Here is a 17,365-nt window from a genome sequence, read left to right as displayed (position 1 = left end):
ACACTTTGCTGTACACCTGAAACTAACACAACATTGTAAATCAACTATACTTCAATAAGATTTTTTTTTAAGTGTAAAAAAAAAATTATTGATGGGCTTCCCTGGTGGTGCAGTGGTTAAGAATCCACCTGCCAATGCAGGGGACATGGGTTGGAGCCCTGGTCCGGGAAGATCCCACATGCCGCGGAGCAGCTAAGCCCGTGCGCCACAACTACTGAGCCTGTGCTCTAGAGCCCGTGAGCCACAACAACTGAGCTTGCATGCCACAACTACTGAAGCCCGCGCTCAGTATTTTCATGCCCTAGAACCCGTGCTCCGCAACAGGAGAAGCCACCGCAGTGAGAAGCCCGTGCACTGCAACGAAGAGTAGCCCCCGCTCGCTGCAGCTAGAGAAAGCCCGCACACAGCAACAAAGACCCAACGCAGCCAAAAATAAATAAATAAATTTATTTTAAAAAATTTATTAATGTGTTTCATGCTGCTCTGGTTACCTGGGAACATCTCACTTGGGGTTTCTTTCTTACAAGGCTGCAGTCAGCAACTGCTGGGCCGGGAGTCATCCAAAGGCTCACCTGAGCTGGATGTCCAAGATGGCGTAGTGACTCGGCCGGCAGTGGATGGGAGCTTACCTGGGGCTGGTGACTGGAGTGACTGCATGTGGCCACTCTGTGACTTGAGCTCTCAGAATGGTAGCTGGGTTCCAGGAGGGTGTGTCCCAGGAGTGAGCATTCCTGGAGAACCAGGTGGAAGCTGCAAGGCTTCTTACGACCTAACTTTGGAAGTCATGTAGCATGATGTCTATCATACGCTATTGGTCGTAAGCAAGACACAGGCCATGCCAGGCCCAAGGGAATGGGATTACACAAGGGCATATTTTATTTAGGGGGTCATCTTTGGAGACTAGCTACCATAGTCACCAACAACTTGGTCCTTGTCTTACTTGACTTCTTAACAGAAGTGGACCTAGTTGATTGCGTTTTCAAAACTTTTCCTTCTCCGGCTCCGCTAACCCCTGGCTTTCCTCTTTCCTCACTGGCTGCTCTTTAATCTCCGTTGTGTCCCCCTAAACTCTAAATATTGGACCACCTCAGATTCTAGGCCTGGGCTCAATTATTTCTCTATAACACCTCCCTGCATGATCTTACTTGTCCCACGGTCAGTGCCTACCACCCAAATGCTGATGTCTGTCGAATTTTCTCTAACCCCCATCTCTCACCTGTGCTCAGGACTGGGAGAGCCAGCTGTCTTCTCAATACTCCATTTGGATATCTAATGGGCATCGCAGATTTAACAAATCCACTTCTCCACCCCAGTATTCCCCATCCTTCTCTGTCTCAACACATGACACCACCATCCACTAATTGTTCAAGCAAAAACCCAAGGGTCATCCAGGATTTCGTCTCCTTTCCTTTCAACACTCCACCTCCATCTAAACCACTAGTAAGCAAGTCCTCTCTGTTTTTTGGGGTTGGGCTTTAATATATTTCTTTAAATACATTTGACTTACATTGCTTGGTAAACTAACAGAGGCTAAAAGTATTACTAGGTTTATAATGTAAAAGCAGTCTGTTACCCCATCCTACATTCTCATTCCCCAAAGCAACTACTCTCAACTATTTCAGCTAGCTTTTCTGCTATTTACTTTACTTTTATATTTAAAACTTTCTCATATAGCTAGCTATTTCTTGATTTTTCAGTTTTAAGACTTTCACCTCTGGAAAATGAGATTTAGCTCTCTTAATGCCCATTTTCTCCCCCACTAAACACATATACTTAGCCTTCTCCCATCCTCCAATATAGCTTTAACACAAATTTTGGTTAAAATCACTGTGTAGTGTTTATATTAGTATGACTCTGTAAATATTTCACATCTAAGCTGTGTAATGTGCTATATGATTAGAATTCTTTTTTTCCTCCCTCTGGCGTTTCTGGAGTTAGTACTTGCCATCTGTTTTTTTTTTTTTGGTTGTTGAGAATTTAAAAAAACTCTTATTTGAAAATAATTAAAAATTTACAACAGTTACAAAAATAGTATGACGAGGTCCTGCGTACCCTTCATCCAATTTCCCCCGATGGTAACATTTAAAAAAAATATATATATATTTACACACATATTTATTTTGTTTGCACAGGGTCTTAGTTGTGGCACGCAGGATCTTTGTTGCAGCGTGTGAGATCTTTTTTGTTTTAGTTGCGGCATGCATGCGGGGATCTAGTTCCCCCATCAGGGATCAAACCCGGGCCCCCCGAATTGGGAGCATGGAGTCTCACCCACTGGACCACCAGGGAAGTCCCCAGTGGTAACATCTAATACAACTGTAGTACAGTATCAACACTGGGAAAATCAATATTGGTAAAATCCACAGACCTTACTCAGATTCACCAGTCCTCCCAGTTTTTTTTTTTTTTTTTTTTTTGCGGTACGTGGGCCTCTCACTGTTGTGGCCTCTCCCGTTGCGGAGCACAGGCTCCGGGATGTGCAGGTTCAGTGGCCATAGCTCACGGGCCTAGCCGCTCCGCGGCCCAGACCGGGGCGCGAACCCGTGTCCCTTGCATCGGCAGGCGGACTCACAACCACTGTGCCACCAGGGAAGCCCAGTCCTCCCAGTTTTAACTCTGTACGTATCTCAAAGTCACCATTTCTGTTTTTGCCATGCAATTTTTGTCCAAGCTACCATCATCTCTTTTAGGATTATGGCAGTATCCTTCTGATTTCTTGCTTCTGCTCTTATTCTTTTCCAGTTCATCTTCAACAAAGCAGCAAGAGGGATCTTCTAAAAACATTATTAGAACAAGTCCTTTATCACTTCCCTATTGCCCTTAGAATAAAATTCGAACTCTTCACCATGACCTCCAAGGCCCTGTGGGACCTGGCTTTCGCCTACCTCTTCAGTGACTTTTTTTTCTTTGGCTGCTCTGCGTGGCTTGTGGGAACTTAGTTCCCTGACCATCGAACCCAGGGCTCCCGCAGTGAGAGTGCCAAGTCCTAACCACTGGATCTCCAGAGAATTCGCCTTCAGTGACATCTTGTACCCCTCCTCGCCTGGACACCTTGAACCCTTCGTGTTCCCTCCGTCTGATTGGTTTACTTGCTTCATGTCCATCTCCTGTACCACAATATAAGTTTTATGGGGAAGGAACTTGTCTGTACCATTCACAGGTCTCTTCTCATTACCTTGCACGGATAGTTACACTCCCTGGCATGGGGTGCACACTTAGTAAATGTTTGAATGGATATGACTGGGGCAGGGACCCTGATGAAGGGCCCATGTGCTCTGAGGGCTGTTGTATCAGCCAGCAGTTGTGTTGCCTGAGAGAGGGACTGAGGCCTGTCCTCGGACTAAACCCGCAATGGCTTCTACTTCCCGTCCCCAAGTCTTTCAGGATATAGAAGAAATAAAATAACATTGCTTTCTTTGTGATCAGCTTACGAAATAGTAGAGCCTGCTTTTCGTGCTAACTCCTACCATGACCCCTCCTCTGGGAAGCCCTCTAGCCTGGCTAGGGGCCCTACATATGTATTCTCATAGCACTTTACTGAGGTAAAATTTACATTTGAGGAAATTCACCCATTTTAAGTGTACAGTTTGATGAATTTTGACAAATGTAAGTGCTCGTGTAAGCACACCAAAAAGTCCCCTTGTGCCTTGGCTGTTTCCTTTTTTAAAAAAAAAAATTGTGGTAAAATACATATAACCATTTGGTGGCATTAAATACACTCACATTGTGTTGTGCCACTACCACCACCATCCATCTCCAGAACTCTTTTCATCTTGCAAAACTGAAACTCTGTACCCACTAAATAATAACTCCCCATGTCCCCTCCCTGTAGCCCCTGGCAACCACCATTCTACTTTCTGTCTCTCTAAATTTGATTTGTGTGTGTGTGTGTGTGTGTGTGTGTGGTAACATTTACTGTCTTAACCATTTTTAAGTGTACAGTTTAGTTGTGTTAAATAACAGCTTCTTTTTAAGGTACATTTAGGTTCAACTGTGAGTGCAGAAAATCCAAATAAGAGTAACTCTAACATGGTATTCCATGGCTGCTCTGACAGTTCTAACATCACTAGGAATCCAGGCTGTTGTACTTTGTGATGTGTAACATAAAACTTCTATCTCATGTTCCAAGATGGCTGCTCCAGTTCCAGCCATTGACTCCACATTCCAGCCAGCATGAAGGTGAAAGGGTCTGAAAAGCACACATTCTCCCTTTAAGAGCACTTCATAAAAATTGTACACATTATTTTGTGCTAATGTTCCATTGGACAGAATTTAGACACATGTGCATATCTTGCTGCAAGGGAGCTGGGAAATGTAGTCTTTATTCTGGACCATATAATCTAGTTCTAATTTGTGGGTCCTATTGCTGAGAAAGAAAGAGAGAATACATGTTGGAAAACCCTCAAGCAGTGTCTGCCACAGCTTCTCTGCCTCCTAGCACCAATCACTGCACTGAAATCAATTCCTCACTTCTTACTGGGCTGTAGATTCCTTCAGCCAGGGGCTATGTCTTTTACCTCTTAGCACAGCCAGGTACTTAACGTTTTTTGTACAAATAAATCATTCCAGCACTACTATCTTATTTTTTATTTTATTTTATTTTAATTTTGACTGCACCGCACGGCTTGCGGGATCTTAGTTCCTTGCAGTGGGGGTGTGGAGTCCTAACCACTGGACAGCCAGGGAATTCCCCTATCTTATTTTTATTTATTTATTTTATTTTTGGCTGCGTTGGGTCTTTGTTGTTGCACATGGGCTTTCTCTAGTTGCAGCGAGCGGGGGCTATTCTTCATTGTGGTGCGCGGGCATCTCGTTGCAGTGCCGTCTATTGTTGCGGAGCACAGGCTCTAGAGTGCAGGCTCAGTAGTTGTGGCACACGGGCTTAGTGGAATGTGGGATCTTCCCAGACCAGGGATTGAACCCGTGTCCCCTGCATTGGCAGGCGGGTTCTTAAACCACTGCACCACCAGATGTACCTCCCGTCCCCCATCTTATTTTAGAAATCAGAAAAATGAGGCACTGAAGGGTGAAATGACTAGGGTCATCTAGCCCAGGTTCCCACTGAATTCAGGAAGTTGCTTTCCTGCAGGCTGGACAGGTGGCCTCCACTGACCATGCCCACTGCCAGGCACTCCTGCCTCTGCAGCTGGGCGGCTCCAGCCGTCAACGGCCCCTTCCGGTGTAGAGCCACACTTGGTCTCCGCAGAACTCTCCCCTTGGTCCTACACTGCCCTCTACAGCATGTGCCCACTTCCATAGCTTCCCTGCCCCCAGGTCTTCCCTTTGCCAGGCAAAGACCCCTCCTGGGAGTCTTCACGTGACATGATACTCCCGAGGGGTGGGACACATCCGGGGCCTGAGAGCCCTGGGCAGGAGGCAATCCCACCTTTGTCCAGAAGCCCTGCTTCAGGGTTAGCAGGAGGCAGCTGACGACCCTCACGCTTTGCCAGAACTCTGAAGGACTCCAGGCCCACTGATTCCTCAGCGGTAGATGAGGAAGTGCTTTACTCCTAACCTGGGACTTGCTTCTTTCACATGTAAAGACAAACCTGCCCATCACAACACGGGAGCTGCAGACACAGTGAGGACAGGGACATCATGCTGGGGGCGGGGCAGGGGCTGGAGGATGTGTGTCACGGGTCCCCTGGACGCTGGGTACATTTATTGGTTGGCTAGAGAAAGTCCCTGCGTCTCCCCACGGTGACACCCCTTGTTCTTCCCGAGGGAGCCCCTAGGTGTTGGGAAGACCCTCATGCTGCGCCGTGTGCAGGTGCTCCTGTCTCAGTGGACGGATGTGTGGAGAGGGGCTTCTTTCTCTTTCTACTGAGCAAGGATTCCATGCCCTAAGGTAAGGACCAAGATGGCCAAGGGGGATGTGGGGGAGGGGTGAGGAGGAATGGGAAGGGGCTCGGTGGGGTGGGCTCTGGGCATGTGTGCAGGAACCAGGGCCGGCCCCAGCCCTCTTTGTAACTAGCCAAGCCCCTGCAGACGTGCCGCAGCCCTCTTCAGCTCTCCTGACGTGACCGGGGAGGAACTGGCTGCCGTCGTGGACTGGCCCCGGGAGCCCACCGCAGCCCTGGCCCGCAGTCTTTCTGGGTTGGCTTGTGCTGTGAGGCCCGACGGCTCTGCCTTTAAATCGTTGAGCCCCTTCCCAGGTCCAGGCCTGTTCCTTTCTTCTCTGTCCCAGCCTTCCTATAGCCCCTGGGCCTCAGAGGCCTCTGTGTCTTCTGAAGCTAAGCTGTTCTCCCACAGGCGTGGCTGCAAAGAGACCCATGTTGAGGGGCCGCTAAACTCTTCAGGGGAACAGTGCCAGGGTGACAAAGACCACACAGGAGGCTCACACAGGTGCCAGGGCCTCATGGCTTCTCACAGTTGAGGCTGCACAGTTGGCTTCCCAGTTCCTTCCAGAAAGACCTTCCAGCTTCAGCTCTTACTGCCCCGAGGGTGGCATTTGAGCTCCCTTCCCCTACAAAGGCTCTTCATTTTTTGGCTGCAAGCAGGGCAGAGCAAAAGGGCCCTGTGTCCAGGCTGGCTACACTGTCCTGAGTGGCCAACAGCCCATGTGGGGATGGGTGGGTCCCCGTGGTCGGTGACTCGGGCAGCTCCCTCTCTTCCTTGAGGGCTTCTCTTGCCCTCTTCCGGCCTGGCCACTACGGGGGTCACTGGCAAAGCTCAGGTATCAATGGGAGGTGTCGCAAGAGTGGGAGTCAGTGGCGTGAGTTTAGATCCTGGGCCTTTAAGTAAATGCTCAGAAAAACCATCCTACCCAGCGCTAAATACCAAATGAGTCAGCTTCTGGGTAGTCACTACTGTCCTCCCCCAGATTCCCTTCTGGGGGCTGCCTCACTCTGGCAGCAACTGAGACCCAGAACCACCCTGTGATGCTGTTCTAGTCCCTTCTACCAGGGGGCGCTTTCTACTCAGTGACTTTTCGGGGAGGGAGCTGGGGACGGGCCTCAGTGTTCTCTCCCCACCCCCAGTGCTTTATGTGGCCATATTGGAGTTAAGAAGAGATGCTTGTCCTCACACCTTGATGATGACGGCAGCTCCTGCGTACCGCCTCGCTTCCCGAGCCTCCCCTCTGTGCCCCTCTCTATAGCAGCTGTAAGCTGACGGGGCATTTCTGAGGACATCCAGACCCAAGAAGGCAGACTCCGTGCCTTAGTGCCTGTTAGCACGTTCTGGAACCAGCGCCATGCGGCTTGGCCCACACATGGGGCAGGTGAGTCCACAGAGAGGGAACATTTGTTTATTTGGGCAAACGTGCCGTGTTAGAGTGGTTCTGAGAAGCCAGGCATGCAGTGGTCCACCCCTGGGGGGCAGGGGGGAGGAGAAGGGCTGCAGAAAGCAGGGATGGGGGAGACGAGGAGGTGGTGGGTCGGCCCTCAAGGCTAAGGGAGGGGGGCGGGCCTGGGGGAGAGAGGAGCAAAGCAGAGACAGACAGGAGGACAGATTCCAGAGGCTTGGTTTTATTGTACAGTATTCTTTTTCCTCAGTGAGACGCCATAAGCTGGGGTGGCACTACACACGGTCACAGGACGGGGAAGAGCCACCGGGTGCAGAGCTGGCTGCTGGGAAAAGCCACCCCTCGAGGCATGTCCACTTATGGGTATCACCCCACGGCCAGCCCCAGGCCCCCGAGAGGTCCCTAAGAAGGCAGGCCTCTGGGGCGGGGGCCTATCTGAAGGCTCGGGCACTGCTGGGGGAAGACGGAAGAGCCTCCTGGGGGAACACGTGGGCCGAACTCTGTGTGGCTCAACCAGGGGCTCCACCTGATTTACTGCCTCCAGGTCTGAGTTCTGGAAGCTCCTAGGAGCTTGGGATAGCCTGGGAGGGGGCCTGTCCTCCTCTGCTACCTCCCAACTGCTGGCCGAGCCAGTGAGAGACACTAGCTCCCATTTTTAGCTTCCTCAGTGGGGGGAGGGATGATGGACCCTGCCTTCCACCTGCCTCACCAGCCCATCAGCACTGCTTCCCGGGCAGAATCTGCATTTTCACTGGACCAGACGCCGGGCCCAAGGCCCGTTGGGGACTTCTGTAGGGTAAGAAGGCAGCTTTTTTCTGTGACGGAAAGTGCTCGTGGAGACGCTCGGTTCTCTCCTCACAGGATGGGCCACAAACGCTTGGCAGCGCCCTCACATCCGGGGTCTTCAGGCGCCATCCCTACTGCTGAGGGATGTGCTAGGGCCAAACACACCCCTTCCCCTCCTCGCCCAGGTCTCTCCCAGGCCTCTAGTCCCGGTGGGCAAGGATGACCGGCCCCAGGGACTGATACCCCTCCCATCCCCTCACTCTCCATCAGGTCCCCAACCCTGGCTTCCCTTTTCGCAAACTGCCAAAGAAAAGGTAGGATAAGTCCTAAATAAACCAGACAGAAGCAGCTCTGGAACAAAGGATACAAATAGGCAGTGGCGTGCGGAGAGGGTAGGGGGTGGCAGTGGGGGATGGGAGATAATGGCATGCAGCAGTGGGATTCCTTAGGGGCGGTGGGGTCCCCACTTCTCCCCAAGGTATGTGGGAGGTTGGGGGGAGGGGGGTCAACTGACTCTGAGAAGCAGGGTCTCTGGACTGGGCCTTGTGGCTTCCTGTATTCTCCATGGGCCCAGCCAGTCACAGGGAGATGAAATCCATGGCCTGCAGGAGGGGCAGCGAGAGCAGAAGCAGAAGCAGCCACGAGGTGTTCTGGATCAGCAGGCTTATGCCTCCGCACTTGACCAGTGTATCTGTGGACAGAGGACGGGGCAGAGAGGCAGGGCGGGAATGAAGAGCGGCCGGGACTCGGGCAGGCCCAGGCCCAGGCCCAGGGCAAGGCTGCTTTCCCTTGGGGAGGGTGGCGCCATGATGTCTTGGCTGGAACCAGGGCCAACCTGGTCTGACAGAACCAACCATCTTTCCCGTTTGCAGGTTCCTGAGACTTTGAACGAATATCATCACAAGCAAACTGTGGGTGAGGTAGCTAGTGCCGTCCTGTTTTCCAGGTGGGGAGAAGGAAGTTTGGGGAGGCCAAGTGATTTGCCCGCAGTCATGGGGGAAGCGTCTGCCACACCACTCTGCTTGTCTGACTGTCCCCTTAGCCCTTCCCCCATTCATGCTGAAGGTAGCGATTCCCCCAGGCACAGGCAGCAGTGGGGGGAAGGAGAGAGAAATTATGGGGCCACTCCCTATTGTGGCCCAGCCAAGGGGACTGCCAGCTGTCCCAGCCAGCCCGTTCCTCCCCAGCCTGCCTCTCCCAGCTTCCTTGGTCTTGTTGGGGGTTTGCCTCACCTCTGAGCACAGAGACATTCCTGTTGGAGACGATGGGAGTCTGGCCAGAGAGGTGGAGTGCGCACGTGTAGGTCCCCTCATCCTTGGTGGTGAAGCCCGACAGGTAGAGGACCTTGAGATTGTACTTGCTGAAGAAGTTGGTTCGGGAGCGGTATGCGTGCTCAGGGACCCCAATGGTGCCAAAGAGCACGTGCTTCTTTGTCTCACGCGTCAGGCTGAACTCGTACTGAATGGGCAGGTTGGTGGTATTCTCATGGCGGCAGTCTAGACGAAGGCTCTGGTCCACCAGGCAGGCTGTCAGGCTGGTCACCTTCTGCCCACGGGCCACCTGTAAGACTGGCACCAGCAGTGCCCCCTCCAAGTTGGTGAGGACCTGTAGAGCAGGGGGCCTCCCATCCACGTTAACAGTAGAGAACGGCCTGGCCAGGGAAGGGCACAGGGTCTGCTCTCTGAGCACCTCTCCCCGCCCAGAGGTCCCTGAGGGCCAGTCTACCTTCCCTACTGCAGGCCCCAGCCTACCTCCCTCTACTCTAGTTGTGGGTCCCACCAGTATGTTCCAGGGGCAGGAGCCCTTGGGGGAAGTTGATGCAACATCCTGGTTCACACTTGGAGATTCCAACTCAGTATGGGGCAGGCTCAGTGAATTGAGTTTCCAAAAACCATCCCAGGCAGTCAGAAGATCAACTAGGTTGCTCAGCTGACTTAGGGATAAAAGGAGCCCTCTCTCTCCCTTAGTCACCTCTACTTTCTGAGGTCACGAGGAAGAAGCTAGCTTCTCTGAAAGGAAGGCAGCCAGGGTGCTTGGAATCCCAGCCCTGCCCCTTGCCCGGTACCTGTCAGCAAGAGAGTGATGCCAGTGGTAGGGTTCATGGTGCCGAGAGCTCAGTCCTGGATCTGGGGGTGCAACAGGATGGGAATCAGCCAGGAGGTGGGGCAGGTGTGCCCGCACTTACTGCCAGGGCTGGGGGCCCCTGGGAGACATGCCATAACGGCCACGGTGGGCATCCAAGCCCCTCTCTACAGCCCTCTCCCCTCCCACCTCTCAGTGAATGTGACACTGCCACTCAGCCCTTCCCCATCTGGGAAAGCAAGGTGGTTGGAGAACACACTCTTCCGTGGTGTATATGTGTGCTGAACACTTACTAGCTGGGTGGCTTTGAGTAAGTGACTTTAACTTGACCGTTTCCTCTTCTTTCAGGAAGTCAGGAACTTCCTAATTTTTTAATTGTAAAATTTGCAGAACACCCAATTTATTATCTTCACCACTTTGAAGTGTACAGTCTCCAATCTCCAGAACCCTTTTCATCTTGCAAAATCAGAACTCTCTACCCATGAAACAAAAACTCCTCATTCAGGGCCTACCTATTTCTCGTTCAGAAGAAAATCCCCAGTGCCCAAACAGTTCCTGGCATACAACAGATGCCCGAAAGGTACTGAATGAACCTGGGCTTTAGATACCCACAGGGTTGTGATGGGGATTAAGAAAAATGACAAACATCTGGCCCTGCTGGAGAGTAAGTGATCCACGGCCTTAGTCGCGGGCCTCTTAGACGAGCGTGGTCAGGTATGTGTGGGGCCCCAGGTAGGACCGTACTTGGCACACCGCTAAGGGTGTTCCCGACTGTGTGTGGGGAAGGCGACAGTACCATCCTATTGCACAGGTTCTCTGCATCAGAACCAAGATGTTTCCAATTGTCCAGCTCTCTGGGCAGGATTCCTGGGCCTGCAGCTTTCCAGTCCAGCTTCGGTAGCCTCCCTGCCTAGGCTCTCTGCCCTGTCTTTTTTTTGCAGCCTAGGCTGAATCTATACCCCGGCGAGGCGACACAGAGCGGGTAGCCTAGCCCGTCTGCAGCAGTGCTCGCCAGGGAGAGGCCACAGCAGGGGCGTGTGCCTGCGAGTGCGCGGGGCCGTGCCCTGGTGCGTGCGCCCTGCTGTGCAGGGCGCGCCGCTAGCCGCGTCTAGGGTCCCAGGCGCTCAGCCCAGTGGGGGGAGGGGGGGAGGGAGGGGCGAGACTGAGGCTGCCGGGTGCCTGCGGCTGCAGTCGGTTCCCTCTCAGACCCCTGCTGAGAGGGACCCGGAGGTGCCGTTGGGGAATAAAGGGGGGTCGACATCTGGTTTAGATTAGCATACGCTGAGTTACAGAGGGGGTGGCGAGCTTGGGATCTAGGAGAGGAAGCGGGGGAAGCAGCGGCTAGAACTAGAAAGGAAGAAATGGGGCTGGGACTCAAGGGGATGTAGAGCCAAAGGGAGGGGTAGACAGCTGGAGGGGAGGTGCAGTCTGCCTTTCCTCGGCCTTGCGTCCCCGCAGCTCAGAACCCGGAGAAGCTTTGCGCTCCCTCCTCTCCAGCCCGCGTTCGACTAACCCCACCCTTATTCCGTGTCCCTATTCCAATCCTCTCCTTTCCCAATTGAGGTCCTTCTTCCCCCTCTCTCATCCTTTTCCAGTTCTCGCCTCCCCCGTCTGCCAGCCTTCCTCCCAGTCCCCGCCCCAGCCCCCGCCCGCGGCACTGCGGTTTCCCGTTCCTTGGATGCCCCGCACCCAGCCCGCAGCGAGGTCGCAGGGCAGAGATATCCTTCAGTTTGCGGTCGTCTGCTCCCCCAGTTTCACCGCCCCCCAACCCTGGTCCCGCCTTCGCAGGCTGGCTTTGGGGACGTCTGGCTGGAGAGCAGAACGCAAGGCTTTCCTTAGCGCCCTTCCTCCCGGTTCTCCTTCCAGCACCCCAGCCCCAGGCGAACGTTCCCCAGCGGGCGAAAGTTTCCGCGGCCCCCGGCCTGCAGCAGTTGCGTCCGGCTCCTGCCCCTGCCTGGCAAGCAGCCCCCTCCTCAAGCACTGAGCGGCTCCTTCCCAGGGCGCCCTCCGACCGTTTTCCGAAGCCTCGGATCGGGAGGGCCTGCCTGGGCGCCAGGGGGCCTACTATCCCCGCGACCCGGGTCCCGCCCTGCCTCTGGCTCCTACCTGGGCTCCGGTTCTCGGCCGCAGCAGCCTCCTCCAGACGCGCTGCCGCCTCCAGTTGCTACACCCTGCCCGGCGCCCGCAGTTTTCACCAGGGGTGGGAGAGGAGGAGCGGGGAGGGCCCGGGGGCTCGGCCAATCAGAGGCTGAGTGGGTAGCGGAAAAAGGGTGGCAGAGGGAGGAGGAGGCGGTCCGATATTGGTGCGGGAGAGTGGCCATCCGCAGCCAAAGGGGGCCCTCACTGTGGCTGGCGGACCTGACCAGGGATGGAGGGGTTCAGGACCCTGGAGATCAGGGTGGGGCCGCTAGCCGCTTCCCAGAGCCCCGCCAAGATCGCTCCCCTTTTAAGGCTTTAATCCTTTCTTCTGACCTAGGCTTCACAAGCCTGTGGGAAAACCAAGGGGTAAGGGATGGATGATGGAGGCCGGCAACTGAGCCCCCTTAGGCAGCGCCCATGCCTCCTCGTTTCCTTTTCAGCTGGAGCCCATCTCCACAGGAGCCGCCAGTGAGAGGTTTTTGGTGTTGCAATAGTCCAGGTTTTCTCCAAAGGAAGATGGTAGGGTGTTTTTCCACATTGGAACAGCCCTTCAGAAGCAAGGCAGCACTGGTCTTTCCTGGTCCCCAGCCCTGCTCCACCCCCTCACCCAACCTAGAACACCCGGCCCCTCAGAGGCTTTCTGCTCTTGGGCACTGTCTCCCTCAGCTCCTGGGCTGGCACTTCCTGGTGCAGACAGCTAGAAGGTTCTTCTCAATTTCATGTACCCCTCCTGCCCCCACTCCCACCCAAGTCCTTGAGTACTGTCTTCTTGGTCTTCAGACAAGGGAAAGGGTGCCACCCTCTATCAAGCGTTCTGATGGGCACATTACATCCATGGCCACAATCTGCTGGGTTCATCTCAGCCCACTCTCCATCCCACTTCATGGTTAGTAAGTGGGAGAGCTGGCCGGTCAACTTGGGGTGTGGAGCCCCAAGTCCTCAGTGCTGAGCCACTCCACAGCTGCACCCCAGACCGGTGGGAGGGGGAAATTGTGGAACTGTGGGAAAGGGGAGGAGACAGGACCAACTAGAAAGGAATACCACGCTTTTAATCCCCTGGGGCACCTGTCCTTGCCCCATTAATTTGAAGTCATCAGAGGCCCTTGGATTTTTTTTTTTAACAGCCAGTGCTAATGACTTGTCTCTCCCCGCCACAGGTGAGGTGAAGTTTTTTGAACAAAGGTTTATTTGATTGAGTTGCATCCTTGTGGCCTCTGTGAATTCTGGTGGGGACATCCTGTGGGCTGGCTCTGCACCCCCGCCTACCCATTCTCCTATTCTTTCATAGACATTGGTCCTGGCTCCTTCCCTGCAGTTTCCATTAGTGTGATGGCACTGTTGGAAGCCATCCCTGGGCTTGCAAGTGGGAGATTCATTTCCCTCTCCCTCCCTTGGAGGTTAGGTGGCCTCCCAACGCTTACAATGATGGAATTTTCTCACTGGAACAAGCCTCACAGATGGTCAAGTCCAGGGGCCCTTGGCTCTGCTAAAAAACAGAAGCTCCTGGGGCACTTTATGAGAAATGCAGCTGCCCCTGCCCCCCTGGGATCTCCCTAGTCTAGTAGTAGAGCTGCCTGAGTCTGCACTTTTCACAAGCTCCCAGGCCTGGGACCATCCCTCTTCAAAGATCAGGTGACCTGGCTTCTCATTGTCTGGAGGGTAATTTTTAAGGCCCTGGATGTCCTGGCCTCTGGCAGCCGACCTCCACCACCACCTCATCTTTCCCTTTCATCTTCCTGCTGCATTCAATACGTGCTAGCCTCCTCCTTGGCACTCCACGCAGTGTCTTTCCTGCTTAACGGCTTCCTGGTTCTCAGTCCAGGGATCTTTCCTATCAGAGCTCAGTTGCTTTAGTTGTTTTAGCTTCAGCCTAACCACCCCCACCCCGCCACTGGAACACACACACACACACACACACACACACACACACACACACACACACACAGATGGGGCTGGAGGTGGTTACTTTTTTTGGCAAGACATGAGGATACCCAGAGGCCCCTTAACTACTGGAGATATCTGGGCTCTGTCTGGACAAGACCCTGCATGCTCTGTTTTCCACTCTATGGCCCAGTCTCTGAGTGTTGTTGCTGGTTGGAAGGCCTAGCTGTGCTATTTTGATAAATTTATGAGGACCTGGCCTATTTTCTGGGTCCCCAAGCACTTCACTTCAGGAAGGGGTGGGGAGTGTGGACTCTAGAGAGTGCGGCAATTGTGTGTCTGCTAAAGCAAGGTCTCCGGCTGGATGGAGTTAATGGCTCAAGTGAGACATTTAGGGGCTGGGATGGAACACAGGGTGGTGTTGGGGAGGAGATTTAAAACTCCCATTTGCTAATGGCACAGGATAGGAGTGCTGAAAGCAGGAAGGCTTTAGAGGAATCCACCCAAGGCAAGATTTACTGGCAGACTGTGGCTGCCCTGTTGGTCCCTCAGATCTTTCCTCTCCCATCATCTCCAGTTGCCTCATCTAGAGACACATGGAGTAAATACACCTCTAAAAATGCACATTCTGGGACTTCCCTGGTGGCGCAGTGGTTAAGACTCTGCGCTCCCAGTGCAGGGGGCCCAGGTCCGATCCCTGGTCAGGGAACTAGATCCCACATGCATGCTGCAACTAAGAGTTCGCATGCCACAACTAAGGAGCCCACCTGTCACAACTAAGACCCGGCGCAACCAAATAAATAAATAAATATAAAAAACAACCCACAAAGTAATAAAAATGCACATTCCTTTAGGATGACCAAGGGACTACCAGCCATTCACTCTTTTTATTTCCCTATTTCATCAGATTGTCTTTTTAATCACAGAGGTGGCAGAAGCCATCTCATCATTTTATAGCTGGAAAATGAGACCCACAAAGGATAATGATTTGTCAAAGGTCAGACAAAGATTTTGGAGCACAGGCAAGACTAGCTAGATCCCAGATCCCCTGACTCCATGTACAGTACTCTCCACTGCTCCCAGGGTGGGTCTTCAGACTTCTGCTAGACTGGCTTCCCTGGTGCATGGTGAGATGAGAGAAACGAGGCCGATGTGGGGTGCTCTGAACATAGCTGTCAGGTTGCTGCTTTGTTCTGATCACCTCCTGTTCACTCTGTTGATAAGGGAGGATTCCCAGATTCCCACCCTAGGGTTTTGGAGATGGTTGAACACATGACCCCTGACACTGGACAGATGTGACTGACAGCAGTTTATTAGTCACCTGTACTCACAGCCCGGAGGAAGACACCACATGCCAGGCACTGCCACTCAGGAGCTGCACTCAGGAACAGTGAAAAAGCGGGAGCTGTGAGGCAGGCTTTGTCGTACCCAAAGGGTGGAATGCTCATTTCCCGCAGGAGGATATGATTGGCTTGTTTGAATAATTCTGTGGGCTGGCAGGGAACGGAAGCCTGATTCTCAGGGATAAGCAGGGATTATACCTGGTCCCTGTGAAAAGGAGGGTTAATTGACCAGAAGAACTTATCAGCAGAAACTGATAATTGGGAAGGAGAATTTGTGGTTAGGCCACTTGAGACCTTCCCAGTTGGATCACATGTTAAGACAGCTTTTGAGCTCTAATTTTGGGCTAATTGAGGCCACACACCGGCCCTTCTTTGCAATGGTCTATTTTTTCATTCTAAGGTTATACCTTTCCGTTTTTTTTGAACTGATGGTGGTAGGTGGTGTGTTTTTAATGTCCCTTCTAGGCACAAAAAGTGGTAACTTTCTGTTGCTCCCCAAACTTCTTTGGAAATATGAGTAGTCTATGTAATTGAAAAATCTTGGAACCACTGCTTGACCCTCTGCTGCCTCTCCTAATCTCTAGTTGAGGTCAACTCCTTGAGTGAGGTCACTCCCCGAAGAAATGCATGTTTGGTTGGAGAGTATGACAAAAAAGAGAAGTTTCTCTTAGAATGCAGGGCAGAGGGCGAGAGGTCAAAGCACCAATGGAGATAACACTTTCAACATTTATTTAAGAAGGTTTATTCATGAATGTTTAATCAAATAATTAAAAGACATTTTTTATTTTTAAAACTTTATTTCTTTATTTACTTTTGGCTGCTTTGGGTCTTCATTGCTGCGTGTGGGCTTTCTCTAGTTGTGGTGAGCGGGGGCTACTCTTCATTGCAGTGCGCGGGCTTCTCATTGCAGTGGCTTCTCTCGTTGTGGAGCACAGGCTCTAGGTGCGTGGGCTTCAGTAGTTGTGGCACGCAGGCTCAGTAGTTGTGGCGCATGGGCTTGGTTGCTCCGCAGCATGTGGGATCTTCCCGGACCAGGGCTCGAACCCATGTCCCCTGCACTGGCAGGCGGATTCTTAACCACTGCGCCACCAGGGAAGTCCTGAAAGACATTATTGTTAGGCACAATGTTCTAGACACAGGACTAGACCCTGGGAATACAAAGATCAATAGAGCACAGTCTGCCTTCGAAGGCTTGTCCAGTGGGGGAGATGAAAATGGTAAACAGATAGTTAGAAAACAATAGGGTAAGTGCAGAGGTAGAGATGTGTGTAAAGTATTGTGGCAGCTCAAAGAAGGGACAACTAATGACCCAGTCTGTCAAGAGAGGCCTTGTTGGAAGAGGGGAGGCATGAACTGAGTCTAAAGAAAAATGGGGGTTACCCAGGTGTAGTAGACTGTTACAGTACTGCCCTCCAGTGAATCATGTATCCTGATATCCATGCCCTCATGTGATCTCCATCTTCATTGACTCTGGACTTGGCCATGTGCCTTGCTTTGGCCAATGGGCTGTCAGCAAATGAGATGCCAGCAGAAGCTTGCTAAGTGTTTGTAGTTGGGACTTGCCTTCTTGGAATCCAGTTGCCACATGAGAAAGTTTGAGCAAAACCACGTAGAGAACTGAGGTGCCTCAGTTTGTATCAACCACCACTTGGGATCAGCTAGCCCCCAGTTAACCTGCCACATGATCACAAACACACGTGTAATCCTAACTGATGCCACCAAGAACAGAAATGAGCCACCCCCAATAAGCTTACGAAGGTGGTTTTAAAACCTGGATAGAAATTCTTTGATCTTCCTTTCTCAAGAAGTGAAGTCTGTGTCCCACCCGAGTCTTAATGGATTTGTGACTGCTCCCACCGACAGAATATGACAGAAGTGATGCTAAAAG

At 52.5% G+C, this 17,365-nt stretch overlaps 1 protein-coding gene across 1 annotated transcript; it reads right to left on the bottom strand.

Annotated features, from left to right (window-relative positions):
• Positions 1 to 8,375: 8,375 nt before the first annotated feature.
• On the bottom strand, positions 8,376 to 10,134 carry THY1 (Thy-1 cell surface antigen). The gene is made up of 3 exons (XM_065882808.1): positions 10,098 to 10,134; positions 9,265 to 9,600; positions 8,376 to 8,723 (listed from the first exon to the last, which is right to left on the bottom strand). The coding sequence occupies exons 1-3, from the start codon at positions 10,132 to 10,134 to the stop codon at positions 8,611 to 8,613; spliced, it is 486 nt and encodes a 161-aa protein (XP_065738880.1). The 3' UTR covers positions 8,376 to 8,610.
• Positions 10,135 to 17,365: the final 7,231 nt, after the last annotated feature.

This window comes from Phocoena phocoena, chromosome 8, assembly GCF_963924675.1.
Source record: "Phocoena phocoena chromosome 8, mPhoPho1.1, whole genome shotgun sequence".
NCBI lineage: Eukaryota > Metazoa > Chordata > Mammalia > Artiodactyla > Phocoenidae > Phocoena > Phocoena phocoena.
This window is presented reverse-complemented; position numbering and strand designations above follow the sequence as displayed.